The sequence below is a fragment of the Cherax quadricarinatus genome, unplaced genomic scaffold (assembly GCF_038502225.1).
Source record: "Cherax quadricarinatus isolate ZL_2023a unplaced genomic scaffold, ASM3850222v1 Contig607, whole genome shotgun sequence".
Lineage (NCBI taxonomy): Eukaryota > Metazoa > Arthropoda > Malacostraca > Decapoda > Parastacidae > Cherax > Cherax quadricarinatus.
Genome location: NW_027195633.1, coordinates 1 through 24044, shown reverse-complemented (window position 1 = coordinate 24044; position 24044 = coordinate 1). Strand labels below are relative to the sequence as shown.

The following is a 24044-nucleotide window of genomic DNA, read 5'->3' as shown; positions in this document are numbered from 1 at the left end:
GAAGATTCAAGATGACACCAGCTGGGACGGCAGGTGTCCGAAGGTTCAAGATCACACCAGCTGGGACGGCAAGTGTCCGAAGATTCAAGATCACACCAGCTGGAACGGCAAGTGTCCGAAGATTCAAGATCACACCAGCTGGAACGGCAAGTGTCCGAAGATTCAAGATGACACCAGCTGGAACGGCAAGTGTCTGAAGATTCAAGATGACACCAGCTGGGACGGCAGGTGTCCGAAGGTTCAAGATCACACCAGCTGGGACGGCAAGTGTCCGAAGACTCAAGATCACACCAGCTGGGACGGCAAGTGTCCGAAGACGCAAGATGATACCAGCTGGGACGGCAAGTGTCCGAAGACTCAAGATCACACCAGCTGGGACGGCAAGTGTCCGAAGATTCAAGATCACACCAGCTGGAACGGCAAGTGTCTGAAGACTCAAGATGACACCAGCTGGGACGGCAAGTGTCTGAAGATTCAAGATCACACCAGCTGGAACGGCAAGTGTCTGAAGACTCAAGATGACACCAGCTGGGACGGCAAGTGTCCGAAGATTCAAGATGACACCAGCTGGAACGGCAAGTGTCCGAAGACTCAAGATGACACCAGCTGGGACGGCAAGTGTCCGAAGACTCAAGATGACACCAGCTGGGACGGCAAGTGTCCGAAGATTCAAGATGACACCAGCTGGGACGGCAAGTGTCCAGACTCAAGAGGACGCGTGCTTACCAAGATGTGACTAGAGCAAGAGGAAGAAGAAAAAAGACTCCCCCACCCTTCAGCCGGAGGGACCACAGATGACAGATGAGCGAAACCCCCCACCCAGGGGGGCCGACTCCGGGTCACCATCTGTAAAAGACCCGGACCTGGACAAGACCGGCGAATCTACTACATACATACAACATACAGTAGAGCATCAATATTGTTTTAAGCTTTACCTCCAGAACTCATACCTCATATTCCAACTAAGACAGTTACTCCTTGTAAAAACTTAATGCTACCGTTTGCACAATAATAGCAAGCAATTTATCATTTTGTTTTACTATCCTAGTTATTTATTACAATCAAATAAGAGCACTAGTACACTAAATAAGGTATATTCAATGAAATCGAATTTGCTGGAGATTTGATACAAAATTGTTGGAACTTTTAGAATAACGAGCATCAAGAAGCGTGACTCGTCATACACTTAATGCGTTTTAACTCCTGTTACACTCCTGAACATGTCTCAGTATATTCTTGATGAATTACTCATATTACATTGCTTATTTATTCAATACATATTCATTCACTACACTAGGTGTTTATTCACTGAGCCTGAGTTACAGAAACTATGTATTTACAGTATTAAGGGAGGACGAGAGTGGATATCTACCTTAACGACAGCTCTGAAACAATTCGTAGCTAATTTTGATCACTCTAGCACAGGAATGACCCGAAAGTTAGATTTGCTTTGCTTCAGTGGTATACCTGGAGTATACCTAGAGGGTGTTCCGGGGGTCAACGCCCCCGCGGCCCGGTCCATGACGAGGCCTCACGGTGGATCAGGGCCTGGTCAACCAAGCTATTACTGCTGGCGGCACGCAAACCGAAGTGGTGAGAAGAGCGAGATCATTGCTGATGACACAATCAATACTCTGAAATACATTACCACATGTGGTAAAAAGAAGAAACTATTCTTTAATGTTAAGTGTCCAGATGACGGATGCAAATTTAGTGTCCAGATGACGGATGCAAATTTACGAGGAGACTCCAGTGGAAATAAGTCACTTTGACTTTTTTTGGGGTTATCCTAGGTTCACTACACATATGTTGCTATGTATGATAATCTATGTAACTGTATTTGTGTATACCTGAATAAACGTAGCCTCCGGGAAAGCCTGGACAGGTTCCAGGAGTGATATAACAAGTGGTTATTGATGTGGTACAGTTCCTGCACCCATTATGTGTCTGTAATCTTTTGACAACCACCCATAGCATGGATATGAGGTGTATAATAGATATTAAACTGTTAGAGTTTAATCCAAGGCAGTAGAATATCATTCAGACCGCAGAAGCGATATCGTACACGGAGTTAGTTAGTTTAATATGTTTATTATGCACCCCATACCCATCCTGTGGGCGGTAGTCAAAAGATTACAGAGGTACATAATGGGTCCAGGGACTGGGCCTCAAAGTTTTGATAGCTGAGCAAGTTACAGAGGTAATGAATTCACAATTTACAAAGGTAATGAACTCACAATTTACAAAGGTAATGAACTCCAGGTAGGTCTAGTCACAATCATGACAAGTTACAAAGGTATTTACAGCTTACAGAGGTACACAATGGGTCCAGGGACCGGGCTCCAAAGTTTTGATGGCTGAACTAGGTACAAGGTGAAGATTGAGACACTTATGCAGCATATGGGAATCTTTATTCAGGAAACGTTTCGCCACACAGTGGCTTCATCAGTCCAATACAAAGAGGAAGGCGTAAGGAGAGGAGGAGAATGAGGTAATCAGTCCCTCAACCTGGAGTCGATGTGTTCAGTCCATCAATCTTGTAGAATGTACAGCATAGGGCCGTAGACGTGGCTTATATACTGTAGTGAGGTGACGTGAAGCAGATGGAGGCGGGGTCATAGTGGTACCATCCACTAGTCGAAGTAGGTCTTCGTCCAAAGGTTGAACAAGTGTTGAAGAATTCTTTGTAACAAGACCCCATGATGCTGCCGTGTCTGACAGTTGTGATGAATGGTTTGAAAAACCGACAAGTTGAAGATTGAGACACTTATGCAGCATATGGGAATCTTTATTCAGGAAACGTTTCGCCACACAGTGGCTTCATCAGTCCAATACAAAGAGGAAGGCGTAAGGAGAGGAGGAGAATGAGGTAATCAGTCCCTCAACCTGGAGTCGATGTGTTCAGTCCATCAATCTTGTAGAATGTACAGCATAGGGCCGTAGACGTGGCTTATATACTGTAGTGAGGTGACGTGAAGCAGATGGAGGTGGGGTCATAGTGGTACCATCCACTAGTCGAAGTAGGTCTTCGTCCAAAGGTTGAACAAGTGTTGAAGAATTCTTTGTAACAAGACCCCATGATGCTGCCGTGTCTGACAGTTGTGATGAATGGTTTGAAAAACCGACAAGTTGAAGATTGAGACACTTATGCAGCATATGGGAATCTTTATTCAGGAAACGTTTCGCCACACAGTGGCTTCATCAGTCCAATACAAAGAGGAAGGCGTAAGGAGAGGAGGAGAATGAGGTAATCAGTCCCTCAACCTGGAGTCGATGTGTTCAGTCCATCAATCTTGTAGAATGTACAGCATAGGGCCGTAGACGTGGCTTATATACTGTAGTGAGGTGACGTGAAGCAGATGGAGGCGGGGTCATAGTGGTACCATCCACTAGTCGAAGTAGGTCTTCGTCCAAAGGTTGAACAAGTGTTGAAGAATTCTTTGTAACAAGACCCCATGATGCTGCCGTGTCTGACAGTTGTGATGAATGGTTTGAAAAACCGACAAGTTGAAGATTGAGACACTTATGCAGCATATGGGAATCTTTATTCAGGAAACGTTTCGCCACACAGTGGCTTCATCAGTCCAATACAAAGAGGAAGGCGTAAGGAGAGGAGGAGAATGAGGTAATCAGTCCCTCAACCTGGAGTCGATGTGTTCAGTCCATCAATCTTGTAGAATGTACAGCATAGGGCCGTAGACGTGGCTTATATACTGTAGTGAGGTGACGTGAAGCAGATGGAGGCGGGGTCATAGTGGTACCATCCACTAGTCGAAGTAGGTCTTCGTCCAAAGGTTGAACAAGTGTTGAAGAATTCTTTGTAACAAGACCCCATGATGCTGCCGTGTCTGACAGTTGTGATGAATGGTTTGAAAAACCGACAAGTTGAAGATTGAGACACTTATTCAGCATATGGGAATCTTTATTCAGGAAACGTTTCGCCACACAGTGGCTTCATCAGTCCAATACAAAGAGGAAGGCGTAAGGAGAGGAGGAGAATGAGGTAATCAGTCCCTCAACCTGGAGTCGATGTGTTCAGTCCATCAATCTTGTAGAATGTACAGCATAGGGCCGTAGACGTGGCTTATATACTGTAGTGAGGTGACGTGAAGCAGATGGAGGCGGGGTCATAGTGGTACCATCCACTAGTCGAAGTAGGTCTTCGTCCAAAGGTTGAACAAGTGTTGAAGAATTCTTTGTAACAAGACCCCATGATGCTGCCGTGTCTGACAGTTGTGATGAATGGTTTGAAAAACCGACAAGTTGAAGATTGAGACACTTATGCAGCATATGGGAATCTTTATTCAGGAAACGTTTCGCCACACAGTGGCTTCATCAGTCCAATACAAAGAGGAAGGCGTAAGGAGAGGAGGAGAATGAGGTAATCAGTCCCTCAACCTGGAGTCGATGTGTTCAGTCCATCAATCTTGTAGAACGTACAGCATAGGGCCGTAGACGTGGCTTATATACTGTAGTGAGGTGACGTGAAGCACGTCACCTCACTACAGTATATAAGCCACGTCTACGGCCCTATGCTGTACATTCTACAAGATTGATGGACTGAACACATCGACTCCAGGTTGAGGGACTGATTACCTCATTCTCCTCCTCTCCTTACGCCTTCCTCTTTGTATTGGACTGATGAAGCCACTGTGTGGCGAAACGTTTCCTGAATAAAGATTCCCATATGCTGCATAAGTGTCTCAATCTTCAACTTGTCGGTTTTTCAAACCATTCATCACAACTGTCAGACACGGCAGCATCATGGGGTCTTGTTACAAAGAATTCTTCAACACTTGTTCAACCTTTGGACGAAGACCTACTTCGACTAGTGGATGGTACCACTATGACCCCGCCTCCATCTGCTTCACGTCACCTCACTACAGTATATAAGCCACGTCTACGGCCCTATGCTGTACATTCTACAAGATTGATGGACTGAACACATCGACTCCAGGTTGAGGGACTGATTACCTCATTCTCCTCCTCTCCTTACGCCTTCCTCTTTGTATTGGACTGATGAAGCCACTGTGTGGCGAAACGTTTCCTGAATAAAGATTCCCATATGCTGCATAAGTGTCTCAATCTTCAACTTGTCGGTTTTTCAAACCATTCATCACAACTGTCAGACACGGCAGCATCATGGGGTCTTGTTACAAAGAATTCTTCAACACTTGTTCAACCTTTGGACGAAGACCTACTTCGACTAGTGGATGGTACCACTATGACCCCGCCTCCATCTGCTTCACGTCACCTCACTACAGTATATAAGCCACGTCTACGGCCCTATGCTGTACATTCTACAAGATTGATGGACTGAACACATCGACTCCAGGTTGAGGGACTGATTACCTCATTCTCCTCCTCTCCTTACGCCTTCCTCTTTGTATTGGACTGATGAAGCCACTGTGTGGCGAAACGTTTCCTGAATAAAGATTCCCATATGCTGCATAAGTGTCTCAATCTTCAACTTGTCGGTTTTTCAAACCATTCATCACAATAGGTACAAGGTAATGAACTCACAAGTTACAAAGGTAATGAACTCACAAGTTACAAAGGTAATGAACTCACGGAGTGTGGATACTTGTCAGAGTTTCTTTGATATTTGGTTGTTATTACCCATCGCACATTAATTAATTTAATAATTATACATTCACAAATTTTCTGTACCCTCATTCTTATAAATAAAACATGGACGATGGACCAGTAGGACTGATAGCAAGTCAGATAATTATAACAAGCCAATGCTCTATCAGCGGTGTCATCCCACCTTAATAAGATGCCTTTAAAACTAGCTGCATATTCTACGCTGCAGAAACAAAGTCGCAATTGCGATCCAACTGCTATTTTTACAGCATCTGGCAGTGGTGCGACACAAGGCAGAGTCTAGCTTTATGCGCATGACGGAGCATTGACCAGTCATTGGACTTGTTATCACTTAGCATCTCAAAAAAACCCTCTGTATGTGTGTGTGTGTGTGTGTGTACTCACCTAGTTGTACTTACCTAGTTGAGGTTGCAGGGGTCGAGTCCAAGCTCCTGGCCCCGCCTCTTCACTGGTCGCTACTAGGTCACTCTCCCTGAACCGTGAGCTTAATCATACCTCTGCTTAAAGCTATGTATGGATCCTGTCTCCACTACATCGCTTCCCAAACTATTCCACTTCCTGACTACTCTGTGGCTGAAGAAATACTTCCTAACATCCTTGTGATTCATCTGTGTCTTCAGCTTCCAACTGTGTCCCCTTGTTGCTGTGTCCCATCTCGGGAACATCCTGTCTTTGTCCACCTTGTCAATTCCTCTCAGTATTTTGTATGTCGTTATCATGTCCCCCCTATCTCTCCTGTCCTCCAGCGTCGTCAGGTTGATTTCCCTGAACCTCTCCTCGTAGGACATACCTCTTAACTCTGGGACTAGTTTTGTTGCAAACCTTTGCACTTTCTCTAGTTTCTTTACGTGCTTGGCTCGGTGTGGGTTCCAAACTGGTGCCGCATACTCCAATATGGGCCTAACGTAGACGGTGTACAGGGTCCTGAACGATTCCTTATTAAGGTGTGTGTGTGTGTGTATTCGCCTAATTGTACTCTCCTTATTGTGGCTGCGGGGGTCGATTCACAGCTGCTGCCTCCCCCCCTTCACCGCTCGTTAATAGGTCTTCTCTCTCCCTGCTCCAAGAGCCTTATTGTACTTCTTCTTAAAGCTATGTATGTGTCCTGCCTCCACTACGTCACTCTCGAGATTGTTCTTATGTGTGTATGTATATATAACTATGTATATATGTACGTATATTTGTACGTATACCTGCCGTATGCATGCCTGTAGGTATGTAAGTATGCCTGTCCTCATAATTTATAGGTATAAAAAGTGTAATACATCACTTAAATATTAAAAACAAGGTTGGAGGCTGGTACTATACAAGATGTCCTCCTACACAACCACAAGCCTCACTTATCTCCGGAAACCAGAATAAATTGTGTCGTCACCACTCACGACCATCATCATATTAGTGGTTGCTTGATTTTTTCTTTTGTTGGTCATAATTTTCGACTTAATTTCGCTCATAACTCAAGAACCCCTCATCCGATGGGATTCAAATTTCTGACACCTGTGTGAGGTAACGAGGACCAGATGCTGGGTACAACTGGTCTTTTTAGGGTTTTTTGATATCTTCAAAAATCTTCAATGGCGGAGCTTAAAGCGTTTGCAAAATATGCCTCGTAATTCGACGATCCTAGAGGGTGAAATTCAAGATGATTTGACTAATTTACGTGTAAAATTGTATGTGTAAAATTGCATCTTATGGTCAGAATAATAAACATTCAGTTTGTGTTTGTGGGCAAATATGTGAATGCAATAACTTTTTTTTTGTAGAACTTCGAATCGTTGGAATTTTTATCAAACTGGACTGGCTTAAAAACACAGCTTTTTTTTTTTTCATCTTAGAGCCATGTAGAGAATTTTAAAAGTAACACAACTGCAAAAAAAAGTAAATTGAAAACTTTCGTTTTAGTTTTTTATATGTAAAATCCCTGAGTTGAGTGAAGTGTTAAATACTGGACGGCTTGATGGCAGAACCGTCCATCTGTTTGTTAGCTACAGTTGTCTAATTCCACTTAAAGTTTTCGTTGATAATTTCAGACGTATTCTTGAAAATATTGCGAAAGCTTTCGACAAGTGTGACCATGGTGTAATAGCACACAAAATGCGGGATAAAGGAATAACGGGAAAAGTTGGTAGATGGATCTACAACTTCATGACAAATAGAACAAAGAGTAATAGTAAACAGAGTAAAGTCCCAGGCAGACATGGTGAAAAGCTGTTTCACAAGGCTCAGTACTCGCTCCCATTCTATTCCTCATCCTCATTTCTGACATAGACAGAGATGTAAGCCATAGATCCGTGTCTTCCTTTGCGGATGACACCTGGATCACCATGGCAGTGACCTCCATCGAAGACACTGCGAGACTCCAAGTGGACATCAACCAAGTCTTTGAATGGGTCACTCAAAACAATATGAAGTTCAACGAGGAGAAATTTCAACTACTCAGATATGGAAAACTTGAAGAAATTAAAAATGTGTCAGGGTATACCATAAATTCTAACCATACAATAGAGCGGAAAAGTAATGTGAAGGACCTGGGAGTGATAATGTCAGAGGATCTCACCTTCAAAGACCACAACAATGTATCTACCTCATCCGCTAGGAAAAAATAGGATGGATAATGAAAACCTTCAAGACTAGGGACGCCAAGCCCATGATGATTCTCTTCAAATCGCTTGTGCTCTCTAGGCTGGAATACTGGTGTACACTAACGGCCCCCTTCAAGGCTGGCGACATTGCGGACCTGGAGAGTGTACCAAGAACCTTCACGGCACACATAAGTACGATAAGGCACCTAAACTACTGGGAACGGTTGAAGGTCCTTGATCTGTATTCCCTCGAACGCAGGCGAGAGAGATACATGATAATATATACTTGGAAGGTCCTGGAGGGATTGGTACCAAACCTGCACACGAAAATCACTCCATATGAAAGCAAAAGACTCGGCAGGAGATGCAACATTCCCCCGATGAAAAGCAGGGACGCCACGAGTACACGACAACAAAGTGTCTGGGGCCCAAGACCGTTCAATTGCCTCCCAGCATACATAAGGGGGATTACCAATAGACCCCTGGCTGTCTTCAAGAAGGCACTGGACAGGCACCTAAAGTCAGTATCTGACCAGTCGGGCTGTGGTTCGTACGTCAGCTTGCGTGCGGCCAGCAGTAACAGCCTGGTTGATCAGGCCCTGATCCACCATGAGGCCTGGTCTCAGACCGGGCCGCGGGGGCGTTGACCCCCGAAACCCTCTCCAGGTAAACTCCCGACTATCTTCAAGAAGGCGCTAGACAAGCACCTAAAGTCAGTACCTGATCAGCCGGGCTGTGGTTCGTACGTCCAGCAGTAACAGCCTGGTTAATCAGGCCTTAATCCACATGGGTGTTTCGGCGTAAGACTGTGTGATCAAAGTTACTATAAAGGATCAACTGGCCTAGATCCCACTATCACAAGAACTTCACATGTCTAGGGAATTTGCAGCATCAAAGTATTCAACACTATTTACGTACGTATTCTTCCACTTCACTGTTGATTTGATTCCACTGTTGTCTCTGTGACTGTATGTGTCGCATAATTTATAAACCTTTAAGTGTTTACTTCTTCATTCAAGATTCTCCTCAGATGACATACCGATCACTAAAACAATTTTCAATTTGTTTTATGTCGATAGTGGAGAAGACTATATGTTACTGATTTCGAGGATCCTCGTAGCTGTTGCCTAGTGCTAGACTAGGCCTCGTAAATTGGAAAGAAAACATTATATGAATACGAACCATTATGAGAGAGTTGCGTGCCATCTTACGTGTTTATGTGAAAGAAAGAAAAGATCAACATTCTAACCAGAGTGCAAAACATTTAACATGCTTCAGTTTCACACCAGCACCAGGTCCAGCTTAATGCTTTAAGAGGCCTGAAGCTAGTAGAAGGAAAGAGTCTAAAGTAATATATGAAACAAACTAAGCATTTATTTACATGTTTATTTGTTCATAAATATATAGACTATATCAAGAAACATCTGACGTAATTATTTACTCTAGTACATAGTACTAATACAATATGAGAAGTGTATATATATATATATATATATATATATATATATATATATATATATATATATATATATATATATATATATATATATATATACACACACAGTTGTGGTAATAATGCCTACCTGGAGAGGGTTTCAGGGGTCAACGTCCCCGAGGCCTGGTCTGAATCCAGGCCTCATGGTGGATCAGGATCTGATCAACCAGGCTGTTACTGCTGGCCGCACGCAAACTGACGTACGAACCACAGCCCGGTTGGTCAGATACTGACCTTAGGTGCCTGCCTAGGTATGACATAAGATCCTAGTTCGAATAAATGACAGTGACTTCATTAAGATATCTTGGGTTAAATCCTACATAATCTACTACATACAACCATTGTAAAAGTTTCGAATTATTTATGAGGCCTATATTAAAACTTACTAATTATAGGTGCAGTAAAAACGAATGAGCATTCATACAAAATCCAAAAGTCCATCCCCCAACAATCATCATTTTGTACGATGCATTTACTGAAGATGATGAGTCAAAAATTTGTTTTGGCTGCTTAATTGGTTGGACAGTATAATGGCTTAACGACCTTCATTTGGGCAAAGGGAAAAACATTTGGGACAATATATTTTAACCCAAGTTTTTGCTAACTTCTTTATAATGAAATTACGTTGAGCTATTATACAGTGAGTATTATTACATTCTCTGGGTTGTATAAGTCTTTAATTAAATAGATATTAATAATCATATAATGATTATGTATTATTATTATTATATTTAGGGGAAGCGCAAAACCCATAGGCAGTTGGGTTTGATCCAAAGAAGGAGAGAACAGATCTAATTCCCTGGATGAAGAGCCTCCCTCTCTCCATTATCAAGGTGCCTTCTTTGAGGAGTCATGTAAACAATTTTTTGATGAGTGTGCCTCCAATTTTCACGTCCAAGTTTAATAATCCTATATTACTCCTCAAAATAGTTCTCTCAAAGTGTATTTGAGATAGCAATAACTGAGATCAGACAGCTGTCTCAACACTTGTTACACTGGCATCAAAGAGCTACTCAACTGTCTCGTGCGTCGAATTACAGTAAAAAATTCCAGTGACAATGTGTCATACTGATTGGCCTTGTTGGGTTATCTTGGGTTAGTGAACTTAACAATGCTTTCTCCTTCTTGAGCAGTTTTGTTAACGTCAGAAGTTTGTCATACAGGAAACCACAAACTTGACACGCTACATTAAAAAAACACCTTTCTGGGTAATCCCTACCACTCGTAGTACAGAGTAAGTTAGGCCATTTTTTTATTTTGTTCGCATTTCCTCGGGTATTTAGCGTTACATATGTTAAAAACAGTATCACTCAAATGCAGATAAATATATAAAAAAATATCAAAATCAGTGATAGACAGGGATGACATGAATGCACAAGTACTGTATTCTAAAATGTTTTCGTACGTGTTCACACGTATATCTACACACTTGCATACATCCTGCCTGGCCATATGAACACAAGATGCACAACCTAAATTAATGTACTCTAATGCTGGGAGTGGTGTGGGATTACCAGCCCTCGAGTGTATCGTTCTTCACCTAAGTCACGATATCCGTCTACACTACTGCTAGTTTGAGAATGTTCTTATGTGCACAATACCCATACTGTGGTAGGTAGTCACTACAACCATCCTGTGAGTGGTAGTCACACCATACCCATACTGTGTGTGGGTCACCCCACACCTATACTCGGGTTGGTAGTCACCCAATACCCATCCTATGAGCGGTAGTCACCCATCCTGTGGTAGGCACTTACTCCATACTCATCTTGTGGGCTGTAGTTATTCCATAGACTTCATGTGCAAGGTAGACATGCATACATTTCCCGTGATTGCTAGTCAGAACATTACAGATACATAATGGGTTTAAGGACCTAGCTCACACATTCTGTAAACAAAGCTAATTACAGTCATACTGCTGCATAACCTCGTTTCAACGTCCAGCCACACACACACACACACACACACACACACACACACACACACACACACACACACACACACACACACACACACACACACACATAGCTGCAGCATATGGGCACCTGGCAAACCTGAGAACAGCTTTCCGATACCTTAGTAAGGAATCATTCAAGACACTGTACACCGTGTATGTCAGGCCCATACTGGAGTATGCAGCACCTGTTTGGAACCCGCACTTGATAAAGCACGTCAAGAAACTAGAGAAAGTACAAAGGTTTGCGACAAGGTTAGTTCCAGAGCTAAGGGGAATGTCCTATGAAGAAAGATTAAGGGAAATCGGCCTGACGACACTGGAGGACAGGAGGGTCAGGGGAGACATGATAACGACATATAAAATACTGCGTGGAATAGACAAGGTGGACAAAGACAGGATGTTCCAGGGAGGGGACACAGAAACAAGAGGCCACAATTGGAAGTTGAAGACACAAATGAGTCAGAGAGATAGTAGGAAGTATTTCTTCAGTCATAGAGTTGTAAGGCAGTGGAATAGCCTAGAAAATGACGTAGTGGAGGCAGGAACCATACACAGTTTTAAGACGAGGTTTGATAAAGCTCATGGAGCGGGGATCTTGCTTCTTAGGACCCTTTCAAAAATCTTTGAAAGGGTCCTAAGAAGCAAGATCACCACGCATCTAGAAACCCATCAGTTACACAACCCAGGGCAACATGGGTTTAGAACAGGTCGCTCCTGTCTGTCTCAACTATTGGACCACTACGACAAGGTCCTAAATGCACTAGAAGACAAAAAGAATGCAGATGTAATATATACAGACTTTGCAAAAGCCTTCGACAAGTGTGACCATGGCGTAATAGCGCACAAAATGCGTGCTAAAGGAATAACAGGAAAAGTCGGTCGATGGATCTATAATTTCCTCACTAACAGAACACAGAGAGTAGTCGTCAACAGAGTAAAGTCCGAGGCAGCTACGGTGAAAAGCTCTGTTCCACAAGGCACAGTACTCGCTCCCATCTTGTTCCTCATCCTTATATCCGACATAGACAAGGATGTCAGCCACAGCACCGTGTCTTCCTTTGCAGATGACACCCGAATCTGCATGACAGTGTCTTCCATTGCAGACACTGCAAAGCTCCAGGCAGACATCAACCAAATCTTTCAGTGGGCTGCAGAAAACAATATGAAGTTCAACGATGAGAAATTTCAATTACTCAGATATGGTAAACATGAGGAAATTAAATCTTCATCAGAGTACAAAACAAATTCTGGCCACAAAATAGAGCGAAACACCAACGTCAAAGACCTGGGAGTGATCATGTCGGAGGATCTCACCTTCAAGGACCATAACATTGTATCAATCGCATCTGCTAGAAAAATGACAGGATGGATAATGAGAACCTTCAAAACTAGGGAGGCCAAGCCCATGATGACACTCTTCAGGTCACTTGTTCTATCTAGGCTGGAATATTGCTGCACACTAACAGCACCTTTCAAGGCAGGTGAAATTGCCGACCTAGAAAATGTACAGAGAACTTTCACGGCGCGCATAACGGAGATAAAACACCTCAATTATTGGGAGCGCTTGAGGTTCCTAAACCTGTATTCCCTGGAACGCAGGAGGGAGAGATACATGATTATATACACCTGGAAAATCCTAGAGGGACTAGTACCGAACTTGCACACGAAAATCACCCACTACGAAAGCAAAAGACTTGGCAGACGATGCACCATCCCCCCAATGAAAAGCAGGGGTGTCACTAGCACGTTAAGAGACCATACAATAAGTGTCAGGGGCCCGAGACTGTTCAACTGCCTCCCAGCACACATAAGGGGGATTACCAACAGACCCCTGGCAGTCTTCAAGCTGGCACTGGACAAGAACCTAAAGTCAGTTCCGGATCAGCCGGGCTGTGGCTCGTATGTTGGTTTGCGTGCAGCCAGCAGCAACAGCCTGGTTGATCAGGCTCTGATCCACCAGGAGGCCTGGTCTCAGACCGGGCCGCGGGGGCGTTGACCCCCGGAACTCTCTCCAGGTAAACTCCAGGGAGAGAGAGGGCCCAGTAGCAACCGGTGAAGAGGCGGGGCCAGGAGCTAGGACTCGACCCCTGCAACCACAAATAGGTGAGTACACACACACACACACACACACACACACACTGACTTTCAACGGCAGGAAATTCACTTAAATTTTTCCGGCGAGTGATGGAGCTAACATACATTAACATTCCTTCATTAGGCCATGTGTACCTGTCTAACTGCCCATTAACTGAATGGAAAGACATAATGTGTTGTATTATATAAGGCTGAGCGGGTGAGCCCTTATTTCTCCATGTCAGAATTGAGGTTGATAATTCCATGCATTTCTACATAGTGACACTCTTGGGGTTGGCCTTTGGACTCCTCCCACGCCTTCTGCTTCTCTTCTAGGAGGGAGAGGGGTGTTACATACATATGGTGACCATCACGAGCCTCAGCAATTTTGTCCCGCATGCTCCCCTTGGGGTCCCTGTTTTGCTCCTTTGGTGAGACCCCTGAGGTTGCGTTGTAGCAGCTGAAGGTTTTAGGGTCGATTTTCTGACGAAGGTGTGTGAGAGTGTCCTCGTCGAATACCTCGTAGGTAGGCTCGGGGTCACTCTTCGCCTGGCCTGGCCAAGGCAGCTGAGGAGAGTAAACAATTCACATGAGTCACATTGATGGTGCTACACAAAACTAAATATTGACAACAAAACTGAAACCTACATACAATCGTTTCAAGAAAAACAATTTCTTGCATATCAATTCTTTTAAACTATGCCAACACGGGTGTAACACTGGATTTTAACATACGGACAGTAAGTTATTTTAAGTCACTGAAATCTACAGAAAAGAAAGGTATGGGCCAATTACATTTGCTTGAATTTCTAAAAGAGTTTAGATGGAGCTCTTAATGAAAGACTAAAGTGGGAGTCACACACAAAAGAAGACGGAATAAAAGGCAAATTACGTAAATGATTCAGATACTTCTTATCTACAAGAAAACTGCTACAAAACGCTGACTTTTTTGGGTTATCCTCGGTACTTTACACATATGCTGCTATGTATGATAATCTGTGTAACTGTATTTGTGTATACCTGAATAAACTTACTTAACAGCTCTCAAGAGATAAAAATTACGAGTTGTGAAGAGGGTTCTGAAACAATGAAACTATCATCGTTAGCTCATAAAAGGAAAAAGAGAAGACACATAAAAACATAGGATATATAAAAAGCTATAAGAACATAGGTAAGGAAATTTTTTTAACATTACATGGGAGAGCAAGTGGACATACTAGTAAACTGAGAAAATAAATGTGAAAGAGGATACTAAGAAATATTTTTCATGGAGTGGTAATACTCTTGGAATGGGATCTAGAAGATAGGTTGCACTGTAGCCACAAGAAGCTAAAAATATATGTTGTAAATTTAATACTGAAGACGGGACATCCCCAGCATAGTTCTGTTACTGTAAGTACTAATAAGTAATCACATATACACTTTTAAGAAGCAGGGAAACGGACAAATAGCGCTAGTCAACAAAATTTTATTGTTTATCCAGTTGATGTGCTGATCTAAATCTAAGCTCAAAAATTTAGCTCTTTAAGGTGGAAGAACTACTTGGAATGTGTTACCTACCGTGAGGTTCTATTTTAAAGAAAATGTATGCGATGGAGCAAAACTAATTTCAGATTTGAATTCAGCATCCAAAATATTCTAGCTAGAATCATGCTTTTTAAACGTGAACTGAAGCGTAAGTTGGCCGTTGTAATTAGTAGTGTTCTTCCGCGAGTGTGAATGGGAGAGTGAGATCAAAGTTCCAGCTTCAAAAAAGTTTGAATAAACAGAAATGCAAAAATGGGTCACTGGTAAGACCAAGCGTACGATATAATATTCGTTGAACAGAAAAGATTTAATGACAGACAAGAAGAAAGCGAATGGAAGTGTTAAGAAGACATTCTGAATGACGGTAACGACGCGGGTGATAACACTGGCAACCCAGTTATATCATCATCTGATATATATGATGATAAAATTTCCAAGGGTTAGACCGGTAAGCCAGCGGAAGACATAGCCAAATGACGTTCCACTAACCATATGACTAAGACCATTGTCAGGAGAATTTTTCCATTTCTCAAGAATAAATACCACCTATCTCCCAGTCTACTCCAGCGAGTTGTTTGGTTGACTACGTGTGTGCAGTCAAGGAGCGTGTGTCACGATGATTGTAGTCATGTATAAACGTAAGTAAATTTACTTGCAATATTCATTACCTTTGTAACTTGTGAGTTACCTAGTTCAGCTATCAAAACTTTGGGGTCCAGTCCCTGGACCCATTATGTACCTCTGTAATCTGTAAATACCTTTGTAACTTGTTCAGCTATCAAAACTTTGGGGTCCAGTCCCTGGACCCATTATGTACCTCTGTAATCTGTAAATACCTTTGTAACTTGTTCAGCTATCAAAACTTTGGGGTCCAGTCCCTAGACCCATTATGTACCTCTGTAATCTGTAAATACCTTTGTAACTTGTTCAGCTATCAAAACTTTGGGGTCCAGTCCCTGGACCCATTATGTACCTCTGTAATCTGTAAATACCTTTGTAACTTGTTCAGCTATCAAAACTCTGGGGTCCAGTCCCTGGACCCATTATGTAACTCTGTAATCTGTAAATACCTTTGTAACTTGTTCAGCTATCAAAACTTTGGGGTCCAGTCCCTAGACCCATTATGTACCTCTGTAATCTGTAAATACCTTTGTAACTTGTTCAGCTATCAAAACTTTGGGGTCCAGTCCCTAGACCCATTATGTACCTCTGTAATCTGTAAATACCTTTGTAACTTGTTCAGCTATCAAAACTCTGGGGTCCAGTCCCTGGACCCATTATGTACCTCTGTAATCTGTAAATACCTTCGTAACTTGTTCAGCTATCAAAACTTTGGGGTCCAGTCCCTGGACCCATCATGTACCTCTGTAATCTGTAAATACCTTTGTAACTTGTTCAGCTATCAAAACTTTGGGTCCAGTCCCTGGACCCATTATGTACCTCTGTAATCTGTAAATACCTTTGTAACTTGTTCAGCTATCAAAACTTTGGGCCCCAGTCCCTGGACCCATTATGTACCTCTGTAATTTGTAAATACCTTTGTAACTTGTTCAGCTATCAAAATTTTGGGGTCCAGTCCCTGGACCCATTATGTACCTCTGTAATCTTTTGACTACCGCCCCACAAGATGGCTATGAGGTGCATAACAAACATATTAAACAAACTGTGTCACGCCTAGCACACAGAGGTTCAAGCCTTTAGTCCTTGCGATGTATGACCCACACGGATTTAGCGCTTCGAATAGTAATAATAACATTAATAATAATCCAATGAGTTGTTGTGGTGGAGGTGAGCAACCAAGGAAGAGCAGAGTGCAGAGTTAAGGGGTACTTAAGTACCCTCGTCTTCTAATAACATGTTCATTTTTCCCCTATAATCTACCTTGACCATAATTACTATCACATTTGCTTTGTCTGCTTCGTAAGATGAAGTCCAGGATCTTTCTTTAATTCATGGTATAACTTAACAAATCTTTGAAGACAATTGTGTTGTCAAGGTCTGAGCAAAGCCCTTACAAGACGTAAGTGCACGGCTAGTATAGAAGAGAGAAGGGAGAATTTTAATCGGGGAAGCGCTAAACTTGTAGGGATAAAATATGGTCTCTGAGTCCGTGGCCTGGTAGGCAGCACTCGCCTCACACACTGAGTGTCCGTGGTTCAATCCCCGGCAAGAGTGGAAACACTGGGCGTGTTTCCTTGAACCTGCTGTCCCATTCACCTAGCAAGAAAATAGGTACCTGGGTGTTTGTCGACTGGTGTGGGCCGCATCCTGAGGGATAAGATTTAAGGATCCCAATGGAAATAAGACAGACAGTCCTCGCTAACGCACTGACTTTCTTGGGTTATCCTGGGTGGCTAACCCTCCGGGGTTAAAAATCCGAACGAACTCTTATCTTATCTTAGGCCTTTGGTTGCTGCAACCATGGCCCGCCACAGGGCCATTGGCTACGTCATCCACACGTGTGTCCTTAGACCATTATTACTATTATGGGGAGCGCTGAACACGTAGGGATTATACAGTGCCGTGGGGGGATGGAAGGCATTCAGCCTCAATTTAGGAAACTGGAGCACAGATCCAATTCCTTAGATCAAGAGCCCCTCACCAGTGTCAAAGAACCTCTCTTGAGGCGTGTCCTTAGATCAGGGGCGGCGCTAAGGGAAAATTTTGGGGTGTTGCAGCCCTCTCCCTTACCAAAAAACAAATGAAAAACTAATACTAACGCTGCTTCAAAATAAGTCTCCTAGCCTCCTGCCTTTCCAACCAAATAGCCACCCTTAAGAACGCCCTCATCCCATGATCCCTCTTCCTCAGACAGTCTTGCCGCGCCCCGGACATAGTGCCGGCACTGCTGCTTAGGTCATGTTACAACAAAGACTCGTGTTAGGTGATTTTTCTATGACAAATAAAGAAATAACAAGTAACTGGACAGATGACATATCAACAGTAGCCATACTGATATTGGCCAAAATGAAGAGACATTTCAGACATAAGTGATGAACTGCAGAAAAGAGGAGGTACTCAGAGCCCGCGATGGAGACAGCACTCAAAATGAACTATATCAGTAAAAAACAAATAAGGAAATAAGCACGAGAAAGAAAAGTACTAAGAGTAGGAGATATACGTAGAACTACAGGAAATGAATGAACGTTTGAACAATGAGAAAAGAAAAACTATGCAATGTTTTTTGAAGGAAGCAGTGAAGTAATGGTTGCTAACATACTGGGTTGCTCAATACTCCGAATGGTATGTAAACAAGTCTCTACAAGGGGATAATAATAATACTAATATAAAATAATCGTTATTTCTACAAGTACGTGTACGACGTATATAGATCTAGCTGACATCACTGACTTACTATATAGAAAGCCCCTTGTTATGCAGAACATTTCGGGAAAATTAGAATAATATCCCCAGGATGCGACCCACACCAGTCGACTAACACCCAGGTGCCTACTTACTGCTAGGTGAAGATGACAGTAGGTGTCTTTAAGGAAACACGATCCAACGTTTCCTCCCGTACAGGGGATCGATAGTACACAGCATTTGTTAAATTCCGTCGCAGCTTCCATATTCTCTAAACCCTATCCCAATAAATATGTCACCAAGTGATATGTCTTTCAACAAATGTTTATTCTTCACATGTTATTTACTTATTTCACTCATACATCCACCACTTCCTCCCCCCCCCAAATACCTTTCCCTCCTCCCCTAACCCAACACTACTCGAAATCCCCTATTGCCATTCTTTATTAAAATCTTCGAGTTCATCATTGATCTGCGGTGCTTAATTATTAGTTTCATTGAAGAAACTAGAAAAAATGGAACGTTGTCTACTCATTAACGCTGAGCTGGTGGAAACAGTGAGATGATGCCAGGTGTTATCTAGATAACACACACACACACACACACACACACACACACACACACCTCTTGAAGGCCGGAGACAAGATATGAAGGAAGACGTAGGTAACACTTTATTCCAACCACTGTTGCATGGAACAATATTCCCCCAGTGTTGCACGGAACATTGTTCCACACTGCATGGAACAATGTTCTACACCCTGTTGCATGTAACAATGAGCCAGTGAGGAAAGACACGGGTCGTAGTTTGTTCACATAATGATTGTGGTATGGACCATTTAGCTAGCTGTAGTATTATCAACACTGACACAACATCCGTGAGATTCTGTAGTGAAAGCATCACTTAACTATATATGAAGAAGGTGAGGGGATGTGTATAATATTTCAAGTTCTGGCATAAGATCAGGTGTACTGATGAAATTAATAGATTTCATTTGAATTGTATCTAGAGTTGGGAAGATCATTCAGGTGTGTGAGAGCAGTATTCCAGACAAGGGTGACTGAGACTTTTGCAAAGCTGAAGTAATTTAGAAGTTAAAATATCTCCGGAATAAAAGAGAATTCTGAACTTAATGGAAGTACCTTTGCAACTTTAGAAGCATTATATTTCCAGGATAAACAAAGTGATTGTATTCGGCGGAAGATTAATATTACACGTATTATTATTATTCATCAAATTTCTCTAAACCCATGTGGATAGTACAACGCACCGTTATAGACGAAATCTGTATTTTGGTATAATTGAATCTGGCAAGGAAAAGTGCCTCTAAGAGCAACCCGTCCTGCAAATTACTGCAATTAATGAACTTAAATGGGTGGAGACGTGTCATCTGTTTCACCACTATACTACAGGCTCAAGATTTATTTTTTTTATTAACATCCTCAGATACAACGTAGTGTGCGGATACATTTTTCTTGACACCTGAATATATCCTGAGATTTGAAGTCCTCATACGCACTGGTATTTTTTGTCCACAGTATGACTGACCTCCAGCAGGACTGGAACATTAGAAAACGGGTATAGGGCGACCTATTTTACGGCTACATCAGATACTCGAAGCAGATACTTCCTGATTTTCGAGTGAATACTGAGTTACTCGCCACCCAACAGGAGGCAGAAGAGAGCTCTGGTAATGGATTATCTAATCAGACACAGAAGTTGAGTAGTGAAGGTTAGATCCGAAGGTGGAAAACCCGAAATGGGAAAAGCAGTCGTGGGGTGTCCGGACAGAGCATAGGATAAACCGTTATGCATAGCGTTATATTACTGGAAATCTATTACAATATATTACACAAATACAGGAAATTGTTGGTGGTGGCCTTGTCGGAAACTGGTTTGTTGGTTAATGGGGGTTAAAGCTTATCGACTTTACTAGTGTCAATAAGGCTACACGTAACTTTGTCACCATCACACTAGAATACTTTAATCCCTGAAATAGGGATTAGAGTAAATTCTCAGCATATATATGCTGAGTGAAATACACTCGATGTATATATCCTGTGTGCCGGAAATGTGGCACGGCTTGGCTATATGACATGTTCTCTGTCCTTCCAACAGTGGACTTCACGTGCTCGGGATTATCCCCAGTTGAAACTGGGTGGCATGTATCAATAGGAAGGATCGTTAAGTTGATATTTAGGCTTCGGATCAAAATTTTGTTTTTTAAATGGTCTTGAGGGCACAGAGATGTTACGGCCCTAACAAAAGTACAATATGTAGGTTTAATCCTTATAATAAAGTCCAATAATGTGACTTATTTTCATTATTATAAATTAGTACTTTACACATGTGGCACTGCGATGACAGTGGTAGAACCATTCTTCTCAGTCGAAGTGACCAGGGTTCAATATCTAGAAGAGGTGAGACGCTTAGGCAAACCTCCTCACCCCTGCTGCTTCTCTCCATTTATCAGTAAATAGACACCTAAATGATGATCAACTTGTATGGGTCGCCTCCTAGGGAAGGACATCCCAACAGAAATAATATAAAATCCTAGGCTTTTTTTTTTTTTTTGGGGGGGGGGGGCGATATCTGGGGTTAATTATACTGCTTACTGACAACCCTCTTTCTAAACATTACAAGTTAAAAGACCCACATTGTCGTTTACATTAACGCTCCACCAGGTTAATAACCAGTAGAAAATCTCATCTAGACTAGATTAATAGCAGTAGGCTACTAAATGCTGCCGCTGATAGACTTACGCTAGGATATACCAACTCCAGTTTGTATGGAGAACTTAATCATCTCTATTTTTATTATTATTATTATAAGGAAGCAATAAACCCGAAGAAGCCATGCAGCGCCAGGAGAATGGAAGTCAATCAGGACTGATCCAAGGATTATGAGAGTAGCCCCAATTCCTCGGATCATGAGCCCTTCATTAACAAATGAGCACCTGCCCCAATGAAGAGCACATGATAGTATGCGGACAAGGACCACGCACCAGTATATATATATATATATATATATATATATATATATATATATATATATATATATATATATATATATATATATATATATATGTGTGTGTGTGTGTGTGTGTGTGTGTGTGTGCACGTAGAATTCCTCGGATACTTAACGCGTCATTAATAATGCTGTCTGTAATAAACATCATCATATTCACTGGATTAACCTTGAATAAACGTAATTTTAACTTACCCTAGACTTGGGTAATGGAGGTACAGGTGGAGGATAGTCTGGGTGTTGGTTGTGTTTGCGTCTGGTCATAATGAGCAACACCCCAGCTAGCACAACCAACACCAGAAACACACTGCCCAATAAACTTCCAAGCACCACTGGATTACGCATAGCTTGCATGGACAAAGACGACATGGCATATTCTGGAGGGAAGCAATCAAACTGTATCGTGGCCGGACCTTCTATAAAGACCACAAAGCCCTCGTAGCTGTGGGTCCGCCACCACGGACTGGAACTCATAGCTTTAGACAGCTTCCCCACACTCACTTGTAGACCATGTTTATCTCTGCCGGATCTCACATGTCTGTAATATTTCACTTCGATTTCTTTCCAGGGGCTGTGCGAGACATTCTCCAGTTCCCAGTTGTTAAGATCGAGGTTCTCATATGTGACATAGGGATCGTCCACATTCCATAGATTATCGATCTTCATATGAAATACAAGTTTACGAAATTCTGGTTCTGGCTTTATGAAGAATTTGTACTGGGACAATTTGACTTCTTTAATCATGTGAAGCCCCAGCTCTCTTGATGATTCAACCACAGTGCAATTCGTCTCACTTTCTCTCTTGCTCCTGACTTCACGTTTGCCTTTATCCCAGACAGTCACTGACAGATCTTGATTTGCTCTCTGATCACTAATGCCTTTAGAAATGAGCGATTGCCGCTGTTCTTTCTGGAGCTGACTAATTTGACTTGCACGAGACAACTGACATTTTACAAGAGGGAAGCACATCGTTACACTGAACAAGACAATCTTCAAATAAGTCATCTGCTGCATGATGAGTTGTATAGCTTTGCTCTTTTCATACGAATCTCTAAAACCTGCGACGTGCTACCAGTCGACTGACATTGTCATTAACTAGGGATATAGCAACAGTACCTGACTATCCATTTGAAAAGGGAGAGCACGACTGACGGTAACGCATTACAAAGACAAGACTTACTGGCCAGGATGTGAGTCACAATCCCACACAAGAACTTTACCTAACGAAGACCACTGACGTAAACAGGACAAACCGAGGACTGTGATTTTCTTTCCTTTCTAGTTACTATGGCTAGAGCCTTACAAATCCTGCTTCTATCTTTGAAGACCTTAAATCCCGTCATGGACCTTACAATGCTGCCAGGATCTTTGAAGACGTTTAAGTTTTGTCAGGATCTTTCAAGACCTTACAATCCTGCCAGGAACTTTCAAGATCTTAGAATCTTGCCTGGATCTTTCAAGACATACAATCCTTCCTGGATATTTCAAACCATACAATTCTGTCTGGATCTTTCAAGATCTTACAATCCTACCAGGATCTTTAAATATATAATTTTGCCTAGATTTTTTAAAATCATATAATACTTTCTGGATTTTCTGCAACTCAGTCCTGCCTAGTTTCCGAAACCTTACAACAATCCTACCAAGGTTTTCCAAGATTCTACAGTACTCACAATTTGTTGTACTATTTCAGCCTTGATTTGAGGAAGGGAAAGTTAGCTCCAGCTACTCTGATCTAGAACCCATCGCCATTATCAAGACGCCCTCTTGTAAGAAATACGCTAATGAGATCAATGAGGCCTTAACCTGGGTCAACTTTGTAATCAAATCAGAAGTTGGAAATCGTTTCAAAGTGAATTTAAAGTAAACAGGACACGATAGTATAGGAAATTTTACATGTTAAAAAAAAGATTAAATTTATTTAGATACAGGTATACGTAAGTACAATGATTATACCTAGTAACGTGTGTAAATTACCTAGGATAACTCAAAAACGAACTGAAGAGGATCATATTTGTCCACACCTCCCAAAGACTGAATCCTGGCTAACACCACTTGAGTACATATATAATATTGGGGTGCCTATGCCCCAGGTACTATGTTTATGTAAAGCTTCCTGATATAAACTTCAGGACTCAGGAAACATTGAGATCAAGACTCTGGGATCGCAATTATAATCAAAAGGAAGCGCTAAACCTACAAGGGTCATCCAGCTCAGTCTGGGGTCGCAGAGTGCCCCAGTCACGCGTGTATAATTCATTCCATGACTCGCTTTAATTTAATAAGGATAATTGTCATTAGCGAGTACTAGTTTCCAGTGCACATATCTGTGTTAGTCAACACGACAAGTGGTGACTTGTGTTGCTACTCCGATCTCGGCCACGTCTCACAGCCGGTCACAGCTGGACTACGTGCGGCCAACAATAACAGCCTGGTTGATCATGCCTTGATCCACCGCGAGGGGGCTGTGACCCC

The 24044-nt window shown here is 42.3% G+C and overlaps 1 protein-coding gene across 1 annotated transcript; it reads right to left on the bottom strand.

Annotated features, from left to right (window-relative positions):
• Window positions 1–13750: 13750 nt before the first annotated feature.
• LOC128685767 (uncharacterized) lies at window positions 13751–22785 on the bottom strand. Its single transcript, XM_070080561.1, has 2 exons — window positions 21765–22785; window positions 13751–14281 (listed from the first exon to the last, which is right to left on the bottom strand). Exons 1-2 carry the CDS (start codon window positions 22581–22583, stop codon window positions 13943–13945), a joined length of 1158 nt encoding a protein of 385 aa, XP_069936662.1. The 5' UTR covers window positions 22584–22785; the 3' UTR covers window positions 13751–13942.
• Window positions 22786–24044: the final 1259 nt, after the last annotated feature.